This window comes from Falco punctatus, assembly GCF_963210335.1.
Source record: "Falco punctatus genome assembly, chromosome: 9".
Taxonomy (NCBI): domain Eukaryota; kingdom Metazoa; phylum Chordata; class Aves; order Falconiformes; family Falconidae; genus Falco; species Falco punctatus.
In genome coordinates, this window is record NC_137589.1 from 40788870 (window position 1) to 40805410 (window position 16541).

Genomic DNA, 16541 nt, shown 5'->3' on the forward strand with positions numbered 1-16541 from the left:
TCCCATGCTCTCTGCCTGGAAGCCACCAGTCCCAAAAGCCAGCTTTCCTGTAAGGCTGTCTGTGCAAATCTCATCAGTCATTTTTCAGCTCTGAAATGTCAACGGGTCTCATCCAACAGGTGCTGTTCCCTCTGCTAACCAAGCTACTTGAGAACATCAGCCCAGCTGATGTCGTTGGGATGGAAGAAACTAGGATGAGAGCCTCAACACTACTCTCCAAGGTGAGCATGCTTCTGCTGCCTGAAAGCTCAGGGGAAACCACATGCCTCAAGAAAACCACAGTCTGCTGTTACTAGCTTCTCAGCATCTCTGATCTGGGTAGGTGTCAGTTTGCTAGTTTGACTGTCTTCAGTGCTGGGCTTCTGCACCAACTTCTGCTGTTGAGACGTCTTCTTTCCAGAACTGTCTCCACAATCCTGGCCTTCAGAAAAATTGTCAGGAAGAAGGAGTTTGTGACTTTATGAAGGATGGAAAGAGAAGTATTTCACCTGACATTAGTTGAAGACAGTCTGTTCTAGTGGTGAAATGATGTGTGTCACAAGCTCATAGCACTGACCTAAGGCAGAGAGTCTGGATGGACTGGAAGACGTGGTGCAGGCTGCACTGGCCTCATGCACGGAGACAACTGCTCTCTACTCCTCTGCTACACAGCTCAGGAGAGTGGAGGCCACTGGCTTCCTCAGGCTGGGCCTGTGCGTGCTCCTAGCCTGCCACAAGGAGGGGGAATTCCAGATAGGTAAGGCTGGCTTGCCAAGGTATAAGCAGCAGCCCTGGTACAGTTGTGTTTTTTTCTAGGTGTTCCTACAGCATCTCTCCCCGCTGCTCTCGCTGACCACCTTTGCTGCCCTGTGGCTGACAATCCTGGATTTTATGGACAAATACATGCATGCTGGCTCCAGTGACTTACTGGTAAGGTGCTGAAAGTGATGCTGCAGTGCTTTGAACACCCATTCATCGGTTTTAACCTTCTAAACTTGAAAGGTGTTTTGGTTTGTTTGGGTGGTGGGGTTTTTTTTAACCTTTTAATCCTTCCAAAATCTATTCCATGGTCTCTCCCCTTGGCCTCTGTTTCCAAGGCAGCCCATCAGCTGTTTTGAGCTTTTATTCGTTGCTGTATGTCTATTCTCTGTGTCCTGAGGAGTGTCTCTGATTACAGCTGGAGGCCATCCCAGAGTCTCTGAAGAATATGCTGCTTGTAATGGATACAGCTGGGATATTCCACAGTGCAGACTCACGGACGGGGTACTCGGATCTCTGGGAGATCACCTGGGAGCGGATTGACTGTTTCTTACCTAGGCTGCGCGATGAGCTCTTCAAACAGACAGTCATCCAAGGTACAAGGGGCTGAGAAACCTCAATAAAACAGGTCTTGGACGCAGTGCTTGCACCTTGACCAGTACCCAGCTGCCATAGTGCCTGGATGCCGATGAAATAGTAGTTGTGGGAGGCTGTAGGAGCTTGGCACAAGGAGGGTGAACTGAGGGTGGGCAAAAGGAGTGAGAAAACTGATGTGTGGGCTCACTGCTTGTTTTCTTTTCCTAGATCCTGTCCCTAGCGTACCCATGGAGCAGCAGCATCAGAAATCAATAGTGTCTGCCTTACCCCCTTCTCCTGGGGGAGATGTGAGACCAGCCACCCACCTAGCTCCTTTGGAGAAACCCTGTGAACTGGGTGCCAGTGGTGAGTCTTGTTCTCTTCTTTCTGGAATTGTCTTCCCTGCACAGTGGCATGGATCTGCTTTTCCTTGGTTTAGCGTGATCTAAATTGAACCAGGTCTCTGGTGTTGTGCTTCCAAATGGATAGGTTGTGGCCTTCTTGCTGAGGTTACTAGGGTGGGCAGAGGCTGGGGAAGAATGCCTGCTCCTCAGGGCCTCGTGTGAAGGCGTGTGGAAGGGGCAAGTCTGAAAAGGCCCCTGAGTTGATCTTCAGCCCTGCTTAGCTTTGAGCTGAAAAGTGACTTTGTCAGGGCTTGTGTAAGGATTGTATTTTGTCTCTTCCTTTTTTCCAGAGTCTGAGAGAGCTGCAGCACCTGCTTCACCCACCATCAGCACCTCTGCCTCTCCTTCTTTCACAGCATCAGCTCCAACAAAGACAAGCCCCGTTACAGACATACCTCCTACAACAGCACAGCCACCACTCATCCTGCAGCCTCTTGCCTCTCCCCTGCAGGTTGGGGTGCCACCTATGACTCTTCCAATCATTCTCAATCCAGCATTAATTGAAGCCACCTCTCCTGTTCCCCTCTTAGCTACTCCACGGCCCACTGACCCCATGACAACCTCTGAAGTCAATTAGTTCAAGGGTGTCTGAGAACTGTCTGCTGAGGAAGCTTTGTGGGTGGAGGATGCTGGCCAAGTGTTCTCTGGTAGCTGGCATGTTGGTTTTAGATGATGCTAACCTGAGCAGAAGGGCTGCTGCCACAGTCCCCTTGGAGCACATCGCATTCTGCTCCTTTCTTGTGGCAACCACCTAGAAAACCACCTAGAAATCCTTGTCTTCTTGGAGGGGTGCCCAGTTCCACTGACCAGTCTCCTTCCTGCCTTCACAATCTCAGGGGCCAGGCAACACAAGCACCCAGCAGCCTGGGACCAAGCTGCCACCAGTTCATCTAGTGAAGAGGGAAAATTCTTTGATGTCACACCAGAGAGAGGGGCTGCCTCTCAGATTGTTCAGTCCAGTCCCTGGACAATTCCCCAGCCATTCCCTAGCTTTCCTGCCTATGCTTCTGGTCGCACTGCTTGCTTTGGGCTCTGGGCATGCCTGGGATCAGCAGGTTGAGAATTTTGTGTAGAAATGTGGATTGCTTACAGCGCAGCTCCCAGCTTGCTGCATAGGGCTTCTTGTCTGCTGTAGCCACATGCTTTCCTTCTGTAGTATGGTAGTATGGATCACAGACATCCCCACAGGGGTAACCAGACAGGGAGTAGGCAGCAGGGGTGTGTAGCAGGGGCAGTACTACTTTCCTCCCTCCTCCTGTAAATGAAATCAAGCTTTCTGGTTGGAGAGAGCAAGCTCAGAAGGCTCTGCATAGCTGAGCAGATGAGAAGGAAGCGCAGAGTCCTGTGAGCTGAGAGCAGAGCACCATGGCCATCTCTCAAACAGCGCTTGGGGAGCCAGTCCCCAGGGTGCACAGCAGTGCTGTGTTGTCCACCCCTCACTACGCTGGCCTCTTGGTGTCCAGCCCCATTACTTAGGAGAATGTCCTCTTCAGCTAGAGAAGATATGGGGATCTGTGGCACCTGCTGTGCTTTCTCTTGGAAGCTCTGCAGAGACTGCACCCTTCTGCATTTTCTAGTTGTTGGGAGCCCAGCTCCTTCTCCACCTGGAACACCCCTGCAGCTCAGGCCCTGGTAGTCATTCTTGTGCTTCTGCCTTGCAGCAAGGATGTCCCACTCTTCCACTCCCTCGTGCCTAGAGCAGAGCTGGCTGCCTGGCAAGCACTGCATCTCCGTTCTTCCTCCTCTCTCAATTAGTTGGCTAAATTCTCAATGATACCAATCTCAGAAATCCCACTGGTGGCTGGGAGGGGCATGGGCGGGACTCCAACCCAGTGTATGCTGTACTGAGAGGAACCTATGGTTGGGGTGCAAGTACAACCAGTGTATATATAGAGTAAATGGCTACAAATCCAATGGACTTTTTACAGTGTAATAAATACATCCTGTAAATGAATGCTCCAGTGTAGCACTCCTTTTTGTCATGGGTCTGTGGCTCAGAGCTTCAGGAAGAGTGGAGTTTAGTTGTCAAGGTACTGTCCCCGGCTGCCAGACCCCTGGCTCCGTATAGCAGGATCATCCATTGTAGCGCTCTCTGGGAAGCACAGAGGGACTTGCCCTAACAAATGGTCAGCTCGTGGCAGGGCTGCAGTGGAGGCTGGCCATCGAGGAGCTAAGCAGAGCTGTAACAGCTGGATTGCTCTTGCTTGTGGCAACAGGTTAGTCCAACTGTAAAATCACTGGTGCTGTGTTGCTGTGTGCTTGTGCTCCGCCAGGGCTGAGGGCAAAGGCTAGGGCTGAGGAGCAGGTGCCCTGCAGCACGGGACACAGGCTTCAGTGACAACCTGGCTGACTTTGGAGAAAGGAGCATTTTGTGTCTGATGGGGAAGAAATCTTCGTTTCCACTGACAGGATTCGGACTTGGAGAGGGCATGAGAGATCCTGGGCTCTTCCAGGGCTAATGCTTGCCCTGGATGTGGACAACCACACATACATCCTTCCTGGTGTTTTCTACTTTGTTTTGTGGCAAGATCCACACAGTGCCACAGTGTCTTTAGAGCTGTGTGAGGCACCAATGCCTTCCCTATCACAAGAATTCCGGGAGACTCCTACAGGCTTGATAAGGGGTTTAAAAACTTACTTGAATTGCGTGAGCAAAGGTCTGAATATTGCGTAATGAAAGAGTAATGCAGATACTAGGAAAGTCCTGTTAATAAGCCCTGGTTCTCTTGCCCCATTCCCACCATTCCTGGAATATTTTAACTCCTGCAGTCTTCTCTTCCTCACCCTCCACGGCTCCCAGATTTTGTCCTTCCAGCCCTTAGATGTTTCCATTTGTGTGTCTGAACTCTTGCACTGCCCTTGGCCCTTCTGTATCCAGCCCACTTCTGTTTTATATTTCCAACCCTTCACTTCAGTTTACGGCTCTGTTTTTCTGGGCTGTCTCCAAAATGTTCTCTGCAACCTCTAGATGATTAACTCTTTGTAAGCCATTGCTCAATGGTCAAGTACCTTAATGCCAGCACTATTGCCCTCTGTTCCCCAGGTGGTCCTTTTGACTTCTTGGAGTAGCATCAGCTAATGGCAGAGTTCAGTTTTCCCCACTACCTTCAGATAGTTTGGGGGGTGCTCTGTTTTAAACTGTGTTTGCAAACTCAGTTTCTACTGAAAGCATTATATCTTAATTTGGACAATTGCAGTGCAAAGCAAAAGCCACCCGAGGGAACTGCAGGAAGCAGGACTGGAATGGAAAGAATTTTGACTGGAAAGACTGACAGAATATCATTTTAAACAGTTTTCACTAGAGTGTAAATAGGAACGGACTACAAAACCCAAAAAAAAGTCTTTGAATGTTGTTTGGATTTTGTAATAATGAGGTTTCATGTGTTACAGAGGAAAAAAATAATGGGGAAAGTGTTTGAACAGAAGGGGAGGTCAGAATCAACTGACAGGTAGCATGTACTTTTTATAGGTAAGTCTCTTGAATTCTATTTGTAACTTACGTGTAACTTATATTACATAAAGGACAGTCATACTGCCAGCGGCTGTTGGCGAGGAACAGTGTTCAGAATGTTAGCCTTCAGGTTTGTCCCAGCATATACTTTTTCTAGTCTTGGGCTTCTTTCCCATTTTTACGGGTCTTACTCTTCCAGAAGCAGCTGGACAGACATCGCCATAGTTTGGATTTACATACCTCTTTTGTTCTCATTTACGTCAGGAACTTCCATTGCTGAAACAGAAATAAGTGTTGGGATTTAGCGTGTGTCAGTAGGATGTGTTACTGCAGAGCTGGTGTTTTCCTCATGGGTGTGAAGCTTCCTAGTGGGTGAAAGCCCTAGGGAAAGATAAGCCCTGGCTGTAAAACATAAATTTGGCACTGAAACTTGTGAAACTGAAGCAATGCTGCTTTTAGATTCAATCTTTAGATTCAATCTGAGCATATCCAGAAGACCTGGTCTGTAGGAAGGACTTCCATGAAGTACCTTCCAACAGTGAGCCAGCTTGTTTAGAAGTTACCCTCACTCCTGGAAATGCCAGCTGTTGAACTCCTCTGGAAAAATCTGTGCCTGTTTCAGAGCCTAAAGCACCCTGAAACCACGGTGCCCACTCCTTCACCCCATGGGAGGCATCCCGGGGGGGGGTTGTAGCTCACCCTGTGGCTCGGAGTGATCTAGGACCTGCCAAGCGCTGCCAGGGGGCTGCCGGGGAGGGGGCCAGGCCTGCTGCCTGCCAGTGGACAGGAGTGCAGGGCGCAGCTTTGGGAGCAAAGTTCTGGAGTGCACAGCCACTGGTGTGCTGAACTGCGAGGAGACCTGGGCTTGCGAGGAGGCTGCCTGGAGCATGATCCAGCGCGTCGCGTTGGGAGATGAGATCTGCAGAGACTGAAGCCCTGGTATGCGATGGTACCCCTCTGGCTGGTAGCCTGCCCCTGCCCGGGGGTGGTGGTGGGCAGCGGGGGCTCCCCTCCCGCCCAGGCCAGGGCAGGTGCTGCTCCCGGGCAGCGGCTCCTTGCAGAAGGCAGCGGCAGGGCACAGGCTTCGGGCGCAGGGGTGCGAGCACAGGCCTGCATGCGGCCGCTGCGGGACAGGATTGTTGCAGTTACCGCCGGGAACTGGCCGCAGCCCAGCCGCTCTGTCCCGGCTTCCTCCGTGGAAAACTGACAATGGCCCTGGGGCGCGGGGCTGGTGGGGGGGGGGCTGCTGGCCTTCACCCCTGGTTGGGCCCTTTGTAGAAAGTGCCTGGGAGCGGGGTCGGGCTCAGCGGGGCGGGAGGGTGGGTGCGGGTGACTGGGTGAGCCGCCGGCCCCGGGGGGCGCAGGGGGCAGTGGGTGCAGGGGCTCGCGCTGAGCCTTGGCGAGGGGAGAGGAGGCTGAGCCCGTGTCACCCCCCCCCTTGCCCCCAAGAAGAAGAGGGGACTGAGCAAGGCCACCTGCCTGCGCTCACAGCGTGCTCCGGGCCAGGCTGGCTGGGGGCCCCCAGCCCCGCGCGGGTGGGCAGAGGGACGGTGCCCGGGGCGGGGAGCGCACGGGGGGCGCTGCAGGCTGCCCGGTTCCTCCCTGGCAAAGGCAGCTGCGGGGGGGATGTCCCGGCTGCTGGGCGCTGCCCGCCGCCCCCGCCGCGCCGCTTCTGCCCGCGGGAGCCCGCCCCCGCCCCGCCGGCCGTGCCCTGCAGGGGACGGGGCCCCGCGCTCCCCCCGCCTGCGGCCGCCCTCCACAGCGCGGCCCGCCCGGGGTGCCGGCACGGCCCCCCCCTCCCGGGCCGGCAGCGCGGCCGCCACGTGGCGCCGGGGCCGCCCCCGCTCCCGCCGCCCGGAGCCGCTGCCCCGGCTCGGCACGGCACGGCTCCGCCCGGCCGCGGCCTCGGCCGCCCATGGGGAGCGCGGCCCGGCGGCCGCGCGGCAGCAGGAGGCAGCGGGGAGGCTCCCCCGGCGGCCCCGCTCGCCTGTAGCCCGGCGGGGCATGCCCGGCCCCAGGATGCCGGCCTGGGGGATCCTGCCCGTCACGCTGCCCGCCTTCACCATCACCGGCATGTGGATCGTGTGAGTGCCGCGGCGGGGGCCTGGAGGGGCTGGGGGGCGCTGCGCGGGGCGATGCTGCGGGGCAGAGGGCTGTGGGATGCTGCAGGGTGCGATGCTGCGGGCCGGGGGGGTGCGGGGTGCTGCAGGGTGCGATGCTGTGTGGCACTGCTGGGCCCGTGTTGTGTTGGGGTGCTTCTGCACACTGGGTCACTCCCACAGTTCCCCGGCCCCTTGCAGCCACCCCGCATGGTCACTGCGTCCCCTGCAGCAGTGCTGGCACATGCCTCCCTGGCCTCACACCCCTGACACCCCGTGGGACCGCGCACCCAGTCCAGGAGCGAGTGCAGCTGGCACTTAGCACGGGAATGGCCTTGGGAGCAATGTCACCAGCCCAGGTCCTGTGGTGCCAGGGCTGTGACCAGCACAGGAGCACCCATCCCACGTGGTGGATGGATGTGGGGGCTAGGGGACATTTGTCCCTTGTGCTGGGGGCAGAAGCAGTGTTAGCAGGGCGAGCAGCACTAGCCCACCCTGCTGCTTCCCTCCCGAGGCCTTGGCCCTGGCATCTCAGCTGGCCACACAGGACTGTCCTGTCCTGGTCCATCAGCCCCCACCTCCGTGTTGCAGGCACTGGACAAGGGCCTTTTCCTAAAGGGAGCCTTGGTGTAAGTAATGGGACTTTTTGGGGTGTAGGATGGAGCAAACTCACCCCATGCCACGTAGGTCCCCCCTGTAAATGTTCCCCCCTGTGATATCACCCACCCTCCTTCGTGACAAAGCCAAATGCTGATCCTGGTGTAGGGAACTTGTGCTCTGATAGTTTTGCCTGGGTGCCTCGCAAAGCCCTGGCTGTTTCCCATGGGTGACCCTGGGGTAGATGCCCCTCCAGCCCGGAGCAGCACGGGTGGGTGGGAGGTCTTGGGCCCTTTTTCTAGCCCCAAACACGTCCTGCAGCTGTGTGGAGGAGACAGTGTCCCTTGCCAGCTCAGCGGCAGGGTGCAGCCGGGCAGCTGCATGCAGGGGCTGCAGGGGCGCGTGGTGGCTGCGGGGCCTGCCAGCCATGCCCGGGGGCACAGAGCTGTGAGGGGGGACCGGGGGCATGGGGGACACCTCCCGCTGCAGGAGGGCCAGGCTGTTTGTGCCTCGCTTGGCTTATGGCCCCGTCCCAGGAGGCACAGAGGACCGGTGCATGGGGGAGACCTGTGCTGGGAAGCAGCTGGGCGAGGGGCCTAGGGGGTGCGGTGCTCTCGGCAGGCAGCCCTTGGGGTGGGCAGCACTGCCCCTTGGTTGCCCCCAGCTGTCCTGTCTGCCCTGGGGCCTCACTGCTGGGATCACGCTTTTCGAAGCCTGGCTGTTAGGTGGCCAGCTCGGGCGGGAGAGGGGTTTTCTTACCGGTGCCGGAGCCTATTTTTAACCTGAGCTGTTTACGGCCACTGGCGGCGGCAGTTTGAACGGCACGGGTGCCACTGGGTGCTGTGGCTGCCAGGCAGGAGGGGTCCTCACTGGCTGGGGGGCCCCGGGGCTGGGAACCCTTGTATGTCACGAATCCCTTGTTACACGGACCATTGCGCAGGGGCGACTCCATCTCAGATGGAGCTCATCTGCCCCAAATGCCCTACCAACGCGCCGGCTGCTTTTCCAGACTTCTTTTTGCTCCAGCCACTGGCCAGCTGTGGGGAGCGCGGCAGAGCCTGGTGACCATAGGGTGACACCCTGCACATAGGCTGGTGGAGAGCCCTGATGCCGGGGTGGGGGGCTGTGTGGCAGAGCAGCCCCCTGGAGGCCGGGTAGCAGGCAGCGTGGTGTGGGGGATGCCTGTGGGACCACCCATGCTGAACTGGAGGAGGAGGCGGCTCTCGGCCAGGCTGTGGGGGCACAGGGCAGGCGGCCCTGGTCCTGGCACGGAGCGTGGGCTGTGCTTGTGCACTTGCTTTTCTTTTTCCTGCTTTGTAAAGCCAGAAGGTGCCATGGGGCAAGTGCTGGCCCCTGGCAGGCAGTGAGGGCTTGTACCCCCTGCTCCTGTGGCCGGTCCCTGCAGCTGGGCCCCAGTGCCAGCCCAAAGCAGGGGTGCAGGCGGGTGGGTGGCTGTGGTAACCTCTGTTGTCTCTCCCCCAGGTACGCCATGGCACTCTCCAACAACCACATCTGCCCTGTCCATAACTGGTAAGGCCTGGGGGGTGGCAGGGGCCCTCCACCATGGACCACCTTGGTTAAAGATCCCGTAATGCTGTGTCCCCCTTCAGACCTGTCCTGCCTGAGCCAGGCCATGCTGTGCCAGGCTACCAGGTAGCCAAGGCCCCTCCTGCGCCGTCACCATGCTGAAAGGGTGACTCAGGGCCAGGCTGGCCCTGAGAGGGGGCTGGGGCTAGTGGGAGCATTAAAAGGGGCACAGACCCAGCTTCTCCCCCAGCAGACGCAATGGTGACAGTGATGGGGCACAGCCACCCCAGGACACGTGTCTCCTGTCTGACTCGTGAGTGGCTTTTGGGAGTAAAGCCACTTGGGGACTGGCTGCTGGCAGGCTCGGCCCTGCATTTGCAAAGCGGTAAGGATGCCAAGGCCAGGCAGGGCCATCGAAAGCCACTGTCCCTCCCTGCCCAGGCTGGGCTACTCCTGGAACAGTCCAGCCTTGCTGCAAACCAGGAGGCCATTGAAAAAATACAGCATGGAGAAAGTATGAAAATAAGTGGTCAGGGAATTACAGAGGGCTGTGTGTCTCCATGGAAAAGCTTGAGGCTTGCTTGCTTGAGGCTAAATCTGGCAGTGCTGGGGGAACGGGATGGCCTCGTGGTGCCCAGGCACGCCGCGGGTAGAGCTGCCTGCAGCACCCCAGGGTGGGGGACGAGGCATGGGAGAGGCAAGGGCTGGGGAAAAAAACCACTATTTGCTCTCTTGGCGACTTCTTCCACAGGGTTTTTGGCTTTTTTTGCCTCCTTAAAAATCTGCTGAGAAAAATCCATGTTAGTTTAATTCTTGCTGGAGTGTTTGAAGAAGAGGGGAAAAAACACGCTGCTGCCATTTCCTGCCCGATGGCTGATCCTGCCCTGGGAAGAATGTGCTTGTGGGGCTGGCTGTGGCACAGCCAGCCCCTAGCAATGAATAATGCTCGGCTTAAACAAAATAATAACACAAAAAAAAACCCAACTCCCAAGCCAAACACGGCCCCAAGAGCAGCCCTTGAGGAGGCCGTGGGGCTCTGTGCCTGCCGGGGTTTGTGGTTGGAAAACAAAGCCACCAGCAAAGGAGGAGGCTGAAAAAACACCAGAGCCCAGCCCGCCCTTTCCCAGACGGCCTGTTTAACTGTGTGCTCGCCGAGCGGCTGGGGCCAGCTGATGGGCAGGGGGTGTCTGAGGGGGCCCTTTGGGGCTCAGGGCTTTGGGGTCCCTGCCTGCGGAGGGGGAGGGGGCCCCACTCAGCCATGCCAGGCAGAGCTGCCGGGTGCCTGGGTGATGCTGCAGCAAAGGGGCACCCAAAAGCCTGCTGCAAGCGTGTGCAGCTCCCAGGAGAGCGGGGGGGCACATACCCCCCTGGCAGGGAATCTGATGACGGCTGTGTGCAGAAGCTGCGGCATGGGAAGGTGTCAGATAAACGCTCTAGGTCCCTGGGCTCACGGGTCTGCAGCTGCACAGCCAGGGCTCCGTGGTGGTCGCCGGCGGCAGAGGCATCCAGGGGGGCGTCCCAATAGCGTGCCAGGCTCCTCAGGGCAGCCTGGAAGCTTGCTCCTGTCATACCCCGCCCCCCCACAGGCATCTGGCTCCCCCCAGACGGGCTGGCACTGCCCTGGGGTGCTGTGGCCGAGGGGGGCTGTTTCCTGCTCAGCTCTGCATTCCCACCCGTCCATGCAAGCCCAGAGCTGTCAGTGGCTGCGTGCCCAGCTCCACTCCTGCTCCCCCCCCCGGGATGTGTGTGAGGGGCGGCTGGCCCTGGGGTGCTCTCTCTCCCGCCTGGGGCTGCAAGAACCCCCTGGGCCCAGCACACCCTGGCCCAGGCAGCCCCCCGCCCCACCGTGGCCTCCCCCTTGCAGGCAGGGACTCTGGGTGGGCAGCAGAGCCAGCAGGCAGGGTACAGGCTGCGGAAACCCAGGCACAATGCTCCCAGAGGACCCCGTGGGGTGGTGGGTCGCTCCCCGGCGGGGCTTGTCCCCAGGGCACGGGCACATCCCTGGGGTCAGAGAAGGAGACAGGGGCGTCCCGCGCAGTAGCTCGGCTCTCTTTACCTGTCCCTTTGCTCCCGGCAGGAATTACAACCAGTCCTGCGGTGTGGATGGCCCCGGCTCCTGCTGCACGCTGGACCACATCCCCCTGGTCAGGTGAGCAGCCATGGGGTGGGAGCACAGGGCTGGCTGCTCCAAGAGCCCCCCTGGGAGTGTGTCCTGGGGAGAGGGGCAAGCGCCGCACCCCAGTGCCCCCCAGCTGAGGAGTCCCTGGACCTTGCCTTGTCCCCGCAGCAAGTGTGGCACCCTGCCTCCCGAGAGCTGCTTCTTCAGCCTCATCTGCAGCCTGGGCTCCTTCATGGGTAAGTGCCTGCTGCCAGGGGAGCAAGGCCAGGAGTGGGGTGCCCTGCGGTGCTCACCCCCTACTCCGGTGCAGGCCAGGGGCTGGTGGGGAGGGTCCACAGGCAGCAGTGTGCAATGGGGCTGTGTCTCCCTCCCGCAGTGATCCTGGTGGGGCTGCTGCGCTATGCCCATCTCCTGGAGCGCCTTGGGCCATCCCTCCTTAACACCCTGGGGCTGGCCACCGGCTGGGTCTGTGCTGCTGGCCTCACCATGGTGGGCAACTTCCAGGTAAGGCATCTGCCTGGGGAGCCCTGGGGAGCCCCGGGGGCAGCGGCAGCAGCACCACTTGGTGGTGTAGGATTTGGGGTGGTTGTTTTGCTCCAGCCCCCTCATCCATGCACTCCTTCACTTCTGCCAGCCGCTGGGCTTCCCCAGATGCTACAAAACACCTTTGCTTGTGCACTTACAGTTTCGGTTTGGTTTAACCCTTTTCTGAGACCCTCTGCATGGTCGGTCTGCTCCATGGACGCGTGATCTGGTGCGGTCAGGGACGTGCCAGCCGGGCAGAGGAGACCCGGCCAGGCTGCCGATGCTCCCGCTGCCTGGCCACCCCGCTGTGGGCATTTGCTACTTGGGGGGTGATTTCAGGGAATCCTGGGCAAAGCCTGTGCTCGCAGGGTCCTGAGCAATCCCAGACTTGGTGGCAGATGGCAGCGCTCACCCCCATGCCTGCACTGCCAGGCACCGGCCTCCTGGCAGCTGCCAGTGCTCTGCCCGCAGCAGCCGGTCCTTCTGCTTGGCAGGAGGCTGCTGCTGGCACCACCCCCCTCCTCCGGGAGCAGCTTCGCTGGCCCTGGTCCCCCTGCACCCCAGCTGCAGCTCTGCTGAAGGCAGGGCTGTGACCCCCCAGGATGGGGTGCAGGCAGCCCATGCCCCTGGGCATAGAGTGCTTTGTGATCCCAGCAGCAGACCAGTGGGTCCAAATCCACTCTTCAGCTGGGAGCTGGGCACAGGGTGAGCTGCCTGCACCCACTGCTGGTGCTGCCTGCATTCCTGCCTGGACATGAGCCCACCCACTGGCTCAGAGCTGTGCCAGGGACCATCCTGGGGTGCTGGCACCTATGGTCTCTTCTCTGCAGGTGGATCACGCCAAGGTGCTGCACTACATTGGGGCAGGGGTGGCCTTTCCCACCAGCATGCTGTTCCTGCTCCTGCAGTCCATCCTTACCTACCGGATGGCTAAAACCCATGGGCAGTACTGGACTGGCCACTTACGTAGCATCCTCACTGCTGTGGCCTTCCTCACCCTCATCTTCAGTATCCTTCTGAAAGGTGTGGGGTGGAGATCTGGGATGGGCTGGCAAAAGGTGGTCCTTGCAGGGGGGTACGTGCCCCACGTCCTCTGCCCTTTGGTCTGGCAGCGAGGCATGGTACGAGGAGAGGGGCTGGGCAGAGGGTGGGGGGCAGGCAGCTCGCTGCAGGTGTGGGCTGGAGGAGAAGCAGTATCAGCGTTGTGCAGGGGCCGAGGAGGGGAAGGGATGCTGGTGGGTATCTCTCTGCAGTGCCCCAAACCAGCCCTGCCCTGGCTGCTGCGGCCCAGCCCAGCCACTGCTGCAGGCTTGCAGAGTGGAAGGGCTGGTTAGTTGTTTTTTTTTAATGAAACAAAGGTGTGTTGAGCCCCCAGCAATGCGAAGTCCATCCCGGTTACCTTTACAGCTGAAGCAGAGTGCAAAAGCACTGCGTGCGGGTGCCAGGCAAGTGTGTGGCAGCACCCCTGCCAGCCGGGGCCAGCCAACCTGCCCGGGGGGCAAGGGACAGCTTGGTGAGCAGGCGCTGGGGTCTGCAAACACCCTGCCAGGGGAGGAGGGCACGGCAGCAGGTGAAGCAGGGCTGGAAGAATGGTCCTGAGTGTGTGGCTGGGAAGCCAGGGGCTTATTTAGGACTGAGGTTGGGGATAAATTGGGAAACAAGGTGGTGGTTGTTGGGCAGGAAGGGGAAGAAGCATGCAGCATCCACGGGTCCCAGAGCGGCTGGCTGGCGGCTGGCCGGGGTGAGCAGCACAGGAGGAGTCTGGGGGGTGCTGATGGGCCTGGAGGATGCCAGAGGGTTCTGCTCCGTCACTGCAGCGGGCAGGCAGGCCGGGAAGCAGGCAGCGAGCTGGGAAGGGCAGGAGTGCCATGGGGCTGTGCCAGCTGGGAGGGACAGGCAGGGCATGTGAGGACGAGGCAGACAGGGCTGGTGCCCGCCTGCTGTGACCACGCTGCTCCACTGGGGACCAGAAGTGGGAAAGCTGCGAGCTGTGGTGAGGGCAGTGTGGGGAAAGGGCTGGAACATCTTGGGGTGGGATTAGGTAGGGGAGAGAGGAGAGGGCTCTGCCCCGTGTGGGTCAGGTTCCTGCCTCTCCAGCTCTCGCAGATTTTGGTCTTGCTGGCAGAAGGCAGGGTACTGCCAGGGGCTTCATCTGGAGGGCTGGGGGATGTACCTGCCTTTTCCCCTCACCCACGGTGGCTCTGGCAGTAGGTTTCCCTAGAGATCCCCAGTGGGGATGAGGGAAGCATAAAGAAGCTCTGGCAGCAGTAGGAACTGGAGGAGGGGCAGCAGGGCCCCTCTGTGGGGTGAGCCAGCCAGCAGCACAGAGGGACAGGGGCTGCTGCAGGTCTGGGGTTGAGGGCTGCTGAGTTTTATTGACTTTGACCACATCCCATTGGAGGATGAGGAGCGTCAGCCTGGGCTGAGGAAGAGGCAAAGGGTGCGGGGAGCGTGAGGCATCTGGGTACCCAGCTCGCCCTGAGGCTGCAGCCTGAGTTCCCGCTGCCCCAACCTCTTCAGAAAATCCCCGCCTGGCATCAGTCCTGTGATTTACTGAGGCTAGTTTGGGCACGTGTGCCACAGCCTCACCCGTGCTGGGGGAAGCGTACGGGTTTTCTTGGTTTTAGGGGAGGGTGGTGTGTTTTCCAGGGGGGGTGTGGGGTGTGTGGAGCTGCTCATGGCTGCCCCAGTGTGCAGTGGCAGTGGGATGTGGTCCTCCATGGGGTGGTTGGAGTTCAGCTGTGCTTTCCTTGATGGGGATGCCCTCAGGTGGTGTGTTCTTCATCCAGGAGAGCTTCGTGCTGCAGCATGTGGCCGCACTGTGCGAGTGGATGTTCATCATCGATGTCCTGGTCTTCTACGGCACCTTCACCTTTGAGTTTGGAGCCATCTCCACAGACACCTTCCTGGTCCTGCTGAAAGCCAGCCGGGCCCCCAAAAGTTACAAGGGTGAGAGTGGCATATCCAGCACAGTCCACATCCACAGCCACGCAGAGGGTCTGGCCATGGCCTGACCCCACAGGAGGCATGCTCACGGTGGGGACCCTCAAACAGGGCTCTGACGATGACCCCCCACCTTGAATGTCTCTGAGACCCCGTCTGCCTGGGGGTGCGTGTGGTGCCCTCCCCTTCCGGTGGGAGCTGGGGCTCCTCTGGCAGCCAGTGTCCCTTTCAGGAGCTGCCCCCTCCCTGCCCGCAGCATCTGGGGTCACTGCTGGGGTGTGGGGATTCCAGCCTGGTGCTGCTGTCGGCAGAGCCGGGATTTGCCCTGAGCCTCTGGGGCTGCTCCGTCTGAGCTGGGGGCTGTTGGAGGCAATCATCAGAGGCCCCCTCCCCATGCGGGCCTGGTTGTGCTGAGGGGGGGGATCACGGTCCCTCCCTCCTCCACTGCCATGGTGGTATGGTTCAGCAGGGCAAGCCTTCCCGCCAGCCGCTGTGACTCTCAGAGAAGCAGAAAACCCAGAGTGCCTTTTCCCTTCCTCAGGAGGTGATGGCAGCGCAGGTCTGTCCACACCCCCAGCGAGGACGGCAGTGGGGGTCTCTCCCTGCCTGCCTGCCTGCCTGCCCAGGGTAGGGGTAGTGCCTTGTGCTGCTGCAGGATGACACCAGCAGTGCCGGCTGGACCACAGCAGCCGTCCAGCCAGGGCTCTCGCTGCTCAGGGCCTTCCATCCCTCCAGCTTTCCCACATTTTTTCAGCTTGGAGAATTGTTGAGGCAGGTTTTACCTCCCAGGCCATGGCGTTCCTGTGATCCCTGGCAGTCAGCTGGGTTAGGAAACGGGTCTCACAGCAGGGATGTCCTGCAAGCACAGTGCCTGCAGAGTGGCAGATTTCTCATCCATGGTGCTGCCAAGCTAAGCTGTCGCACCTGGGAGCCTGCAACACCCCAGCCGGGGTCTCCAGCCTGGGGGTGGGCTGTCGCCAGCCCTCCCACCTGTGGAGCACAGGCACAGAAAGGGGAAGCATGTCTGTAGGAGCAGGGGAAGCCCATGCCATGTTCTGCTGAGACTCTTAAATCCGTCCTCCCGTGCCTGCCCCAGCGTGGAGCCCAGCCAGCCTCTGCCTGGTGCGAGCCCCCTGCTCAGCCCTGGCCCCCTCGGGCTGACCCCAGCCTGGGCAGGGACTGGCCAGGAGGGGAGGGGTGCGTGTATATATAGGTCTACATATATATATATGTCTACATATATATATAGACACACATATATAGATATATATATATATAAATTTTCCCTTGTCCCTAGAAAGGGACATTTGCTGCTGCTGCGTGCATTGATCAGGTTGGGCTTCCTGATGCACCCACCTTTTCAAAATCAGCCTATAAATCCACCAGTATATGTAGTTTGAAGAGGAGCATCTCTGACTTTTATATCTAATATATGTTTAAATATATTATATATATATATATATTAAAAAAAGAGAGAGAGTGAGTGGTGAATTTACAATAATAAAAGTGAAAACCAGCTCAGGGTGAGGCAGAGCATCCTTTCCTGCCGCTCAGGGCTGGGG

At 58.9% G+C, this 16541-nt stretch overlaps 2 protein-coding genes across 6 annotated transcripts in view; both read left to right on the top strand.

Annotated features, from left to right (window-relative positions):
- Window positions 1-3672, top strand: part of GBF1 (golgi brefeldin A resistant guanine nucleotide exchange factor 1) — a 110977-nt gene extending 107305 nt beyond the window's left edge. For 4 of the 5 annotated variants that reach the window (XM_080400780.1, XM_080400776.1, XM_080400778.1 and 1 more), the window contains 5 exons: window positions 120-221; window positions 796-909; window positions 1157-1334; window positions 1543-1680; window positions 2009-3672. In XM_080400780.1, coding sequence (XP_080256906.1) covers window positions 120-221; window positions 796-909; window positions 1157-1334; window positions 1543-1680; window positions 2009-2295 — 819 coding nt within the window. In that variant the 3' untranslated portion in view covers window positions 2296-3672. The other variant, XM_080400779.1, reaches the window with a different exon arrangement.
- Window positions 3673-6776: 3104 nt separating this feature from the next.
- TMEM150A (transmembrane protein 150A) lies at window positions 6777-16500 on the top strand. Its single transcript, XM_080400815.1, has 7 exons — window positions 6777-7253; window positions 9348-9395; window positions 11470-11541; window positions 11680-11747; window positions 11888-12015; window positions 12867-13044; window positions 14806-16500. Exons 1-7 carry the CDS (start codon window positions 6796-6798, stop codon window positions 15048-15050), a joined length of 1197 nt encoding a protein of 398 aa, XP_080256941.1. The 5' UTR covers window positions 6777-6795; the 3' UTR covers window positions 15051-16500.
- Window positions 16501-16541: the final 41 nt, after the last annotated feature.

Excerpts from the sequence above, each read along its gene's own strand:
- TMEM150A (XM_080400815.1), top strand. The coding sequence starts at position 6,796 with ATGTCCCGGCTGCTGGGCGCTGCCCGCCGCCCCCGCCGCGCCGCTTCT. Across the intron at positions 9,396-11,469 it reads ATCTGCCCTGTCCATAACTG|GAATTACAACCAGTCCTGCG; the intron begins GTAAGGCCTGGG and ends TGCTCCCGGCAG. Across the intron at positions 12,016-12,866 it reads CCATGGTGGGCAACTTCCAG|GTGGATCACGCCAAGGTGCT; the intron begins GTAAGGCATCTG and ends TCTTCTCTGCAG.